This window comes from Grammomys surdaster, unplaced genomic scaffold, assembly GCF_004785775.1.
Source record: "Grammomys surdaster isolate TR1022 unplaced genomic scaffold, NIH_TR_1.0 130, whole genome shotgun sequence".
Lineage (NCBI taxonomy): Eukaryota > Metazoa > Chordata > Mammalia > Rodentia > Muridae > Grammomys > Grammomys surdaster.
In genome coordinates, this window is record NW_021604588.1 from 2,038,664 (window position 1) to 2,043,256 (window position 4,593).

General features: G+C 42.2%; 1 protein-coding gene across 2 annotated transcripts in view; it reads right to left on the reverse strand.

Annotated features, from left to right (window-relative positions):
• The window catches only part of Soat1 (sterol O-acyltransferase 1), a 43,995-nt gene that overhangs the window by 33,440 nt on the left and 5,962 nt on the right, over positions 1-4,593 (reverse strand). For both annotated transcript variants that reach the window (XM_028759707.1, XM_028759697.1), the window contains one exon: positions 2,900-3,013. In XM_028759707.1, the coding sequence (XP_028615540.1) occupies positions 2,900-2,987 (88 nt within the window). In that variant the 5' untranslated portion in view covers positions 2,988-3,013. The remainder of the gene's footprint in view (positions 1-2,899; positions 3,014-4,593) is intronic.

Here is a 4,593-nt window from a genome sequence, read left to right on the forward strand (position 1 = left end):
TATACATATACATATACATATACATATACATATACATATACATATACATATATATGAATGTTTTGCCTGCATGTGTGTCTGTGCACTCTGTGCATGCTTGGTGCCTGAGGAAGCCAGGGAGTCAAATTCTCTAGAACTGGAATTAGGATGGCTGCAAGCCATTAGTGGGTGCAGAGAGTGGTGAGTACTCTTAAGCACTAAGCCATCCCTACAGCGCCACCCCCCCCCAGCCAATTATTATCTTTTTTGTTTGTTTTAGAGACATGGGCTCAATGTGGCTTCACAGAGACCCATCTGCTTCTGCCTCCTGAGGGCTGGGATTTAATGCACGTGTCACTATGCCTGTGGAATTTTATCAGTGGAGTATAACGAAGTTAGATGCCAAAGTTCTTCATAGCAGTGGTATCTGACCAAGAAAAAAAGCAATCAGTACCAATAGCAGGCTCTTTCATACTTCACACCTTGGGACCTCCCTACAGAGATTCTGACTCAGACCTCAAGCTGCTGTTCTGAATAATGCCTTCATTCAGAGGTGATTCTCATTCACCTAAAAGCTGTGTCTCAAGTTGGACATGGAAGTATGGAGGTATACAGCCATGATCCCAGCACCTGGGAGGTTGAAGCAGGAGAATCAAAAGTTCAAGGCCAACATCTACCACATAACAAGTTCCAGCCCAGCCTGGGCTACAGCCTGCCTCAGGAAAAAAAAAGGGGGGGGAATCTAAATAAATAAAAGCTATTTTTCTCACATTTTAGGTTGTTTATAAGCTATATCTCAAATTTTAACGTGTATATGAACCACCAGGGACCCTATTAAAATGAGATTTTTATTGACTACATGTGAGGGAAAGCAACAAGCTCCTAGGCTGGCCTGGCTCCTCAGCCACACTGACAGGCCTTCAAAGCCTTTGCAACTGAAAGGTCACAGTTTACTCATCCAGATTCCACAAAACATTAAAGTGGAAAACCACACTTTATTTTCCAATCAGCATTACCTGCATTAAGACCAGGAGAGTGACACGCTTCTGAATTTAAGCTAAACAATGTAATTTTTTAACAGCTGTATTAAAACCTAGAATGACTACAACTCATGGCTGGGGACTCTAGCTCAGTAGAATGTTTGCCGAGCAAACAGGACTCCCTGCAAGAAAACTGGGCTTGGTGCCGAATGCCTCTAATCCCTACACTTGGGAGACTGAATGAAGCAAAGCAACAGAGAAAAAACCCTCTAGGCAAAACAAAACAGCTTTTTAAACATCAAAATATAAAGAGAACAATAATATGTGATAATGATTACAGATTTCTCAGTCTCTAAGAAGTATTAACATAAAAAAAAAGTGAAGTACTTATTTGTAGGAATCCAGGCAAAGGAGACAACCCAGACTACAGCAAGACCATGAATAATGGAGGGAAGGAGAGTGTTTCTTTCCAGGGCTGCCTCTTCCCTTTGCATAAACTTCACTCTCTAGAGCACATTAGAATCCAACCACGTGCAATACGTCATAAATAGGTGACGGAGAGTCTGTCAATAAACCTCATTATACCAACTAAACAGACTCCTTCATCATCCTGGTGCAATCTGGCTGCTGGTTCTTAAAGTAGGAAAGGTTAAAGAGAGCCTCTTTATGAAAAGCGGTCTGAGGATGCCAAAGACAACTCTGGAAATCCTTCCCCTATTTGTTAACCAAACAAGTCTCGAGTTTCAGGTCTCTACTGAAAGCAAAACTATACAAATGCCATTGCAAAAAATAAATATCCTGATGTAACAGATGACATCACAAGGGTTACAGCTCCAAATCTGCCATTCTTACCCTAAGCCCCAACCTTAACAAGTACTGTATTACACTCTTCATGTTTAAGCAAAAAACTAAACACCCCAATTTTTCTCTCTCCTGAAACATATACATCAGTTCAGAGTCTAATCCCTACTTGATTTCATTCATTACATATTAGTAATATAATTAGTAACTTTATAAGATTATACTTATCTATAGAAATGCAATTATGTGGCTGTGATGGTTTGTATGTGCTTGGCTCAGGAAGTGGTACTATTAGGAGGTGTGGCCTTGTTAGAGTGGGTGTGTCACTGTGGGTGTGGGCCTTAAGATCCTCATCCTAGCTGCCTGGAAGCCAGTCTTCTCCTAGTAGCCTTCAAATGAAGATGTAGAATTCTCAACTCCTACTGTACCAATCAGAGCCTGCCTGGACACTGCCATGCTCCTGCCTTGATGATAACGGACTGAACCTATAAGGCAGGCCCTGACTAACACAGTGATGTTTTTTGTTTTGTTCCTGTTTGGTTTGGTTATACTGGAGACAAACCCAGGGCATCAGTAAACTAGATCCCAAACTGCATGATTTTAAGGGCCATGCCACTCATGTAACTTGAGGCTCCATAAATGCAAACACATATGTAACGATCACTTCTGTAATCAAGGATCCAGCAGGACAGTTCAATAATCACTGGTAGGCTGGGCTGGCTGAATAAATGGGTAACATCTAAAACACAATAGCAATGTTTGTTGAATTCATTTTTATTTATTTACTCTTATTTTATGTACACAGAAGTTTTCTCTGCATGTGTCTGTGTGCCATATGCATGCAGTGCTCTCAGAGGCCAGATGAGGGCAGCAGAATCCCTGGAACTGGATTTATAGTTATTAACCAATATGTCAATGGGTGCTGGGATTCGAACATGGGACCTAACCACGAACAACTGCTCTTAACCACGGAGCCATCTCTCCAGCTCATCACTAAATTAACTAATATGATCTTATTCACTACCAGATATACAAAACCACCAAAATGAATTTGCAATAACAAATTACGAGCCCTGCCCTAAAACAGTGAACTTGCTCTGAAGCTCATTAATTTACCTCAGAAACATTAAAGCTCTTACCATTTCTGTGTGTGTCCAAGAGATTTTTCTGGGCTTCATCTTGCTCAGGATTCTCACCAGATCTTAACAGCCGGTTTCTTAGTGACATCTTCTCTTCTCCTACCGTCCAGCTTCCTGGGAAAGAACAAGGGCCAGGAATAAAGATGCTGAATGTTCCCAACACAGACGAGCGATTGATTCATGGAGAAGCTATCTGCCCTGACTGATCAGTGCACAGGAAAACATCACTGCACATCATAAGTGTGCCTAATACTTATGTGTCAATTAAAAATCTGAATCAAGTGGGGACTGGAGCTCAGAGGTACAACACTTGCCTAACATACATGGCTGACACCCTGGCTTTGAACCATAATATCACAAAAAGATTAACTTAAAAATTAAAAGCTGGAGAACAAGTTCACTCAGTCCTTGGCTACTGCATTTCATATCACTACTATGTTTTAAAGAGGTGGAAACTAAGAATGATAAATTGTCTTTCTTTGATCTTGTCTTAATCAGTTTTAAGACTCTTTGAATATAAGATATTGCAACACATTTGAAGAAGTTAGCCCCTATCAAATAGTTGGCTAGTTCCAAGGGCCCTTCTTTTAGACACAGCCCCACTCTCAAAGAAAAATGTAACTGAGCAAGGCACTGAGCAGATGAAAACCTAAGATCAGTAGAAGAGCTGACACGTGGGCCTATGCCTTTAATCCCAGCAGGAGATTTTTTTTTTGTGAATTTGAAGCCAGCCTGGTCTATTCCAAATTCCAGGATAGTCATATAGAGAGATCTTGCTTCAAAACAACAATTTAAAAAAAAAAAAAAAAAAGACTAGCAGAAGACAAAGATATGTATGAGCCCAGACCTTGGAGTCCCAGCTAGAGGACCTCCATCTTTCACCAGCCACCATTTAACTGTTCTGCGTGCAGACTGTAGTACAATAAGCCACCCTCCCCATGGCTGAAGTGTCTTCCAAGGCAGCAGACTGGGAAGGGCAATGGCAAAGTACACATACAAGGAACTTCCCTCCCTCGGTACACTTGGCTATGCTTTTTGGGGGCCGGGCCTGTAGTCAGCTGTAGTGCTGTGCACTGTGATTGCCTGAGAGTAGACTTTACAACAGATGCTGGGTAAGGAGGAGGGGATAGAGGGCTGGCTTTATCCGTTCATAGCTACTCAAGCGATCCCTATAGAGATGAGCTAGTGTGAGTGACTCGGTCCTTGGGCTGCTGGTACTATTCCAGTTTGGAGGCAGGTGCTAATTTTACATCTCTCAGGAACAGTCACACATGAAACCACAACCTAGAGTATGATTACCAAGTCAGTGGTAATAACTGCAAACATTCACAGTTCTAAGAGAGCCTCGATCAGTAATCAAGATAATGGTTTCAAGAGAAAAGGTATTCATTGAGTGAGCCTTGAAAGATGAACACCGCATGTGCGAGAAAGAGCTAAAACAAACTCTCTTGGTTAGAGACAGGGCTCAGGGGCTAACTGTTCTTATTGTTCTTCCAGACAACACATTTTGGTTCCCAGAATACCCTACTCTCTACCTCCCTGGCCCCACCCCTGTCAGGTAGTTCACAATGGCCTGCAACTACAGCCCCAGGGGACCAGACACCCTATGCTGGCACCTATACACACACAGCAAAACTTGAGAGAGAGAGAGAGAGAGAGAGAGAGAGAGAGAGAGAGAGAGAGAGAGAGAGAGA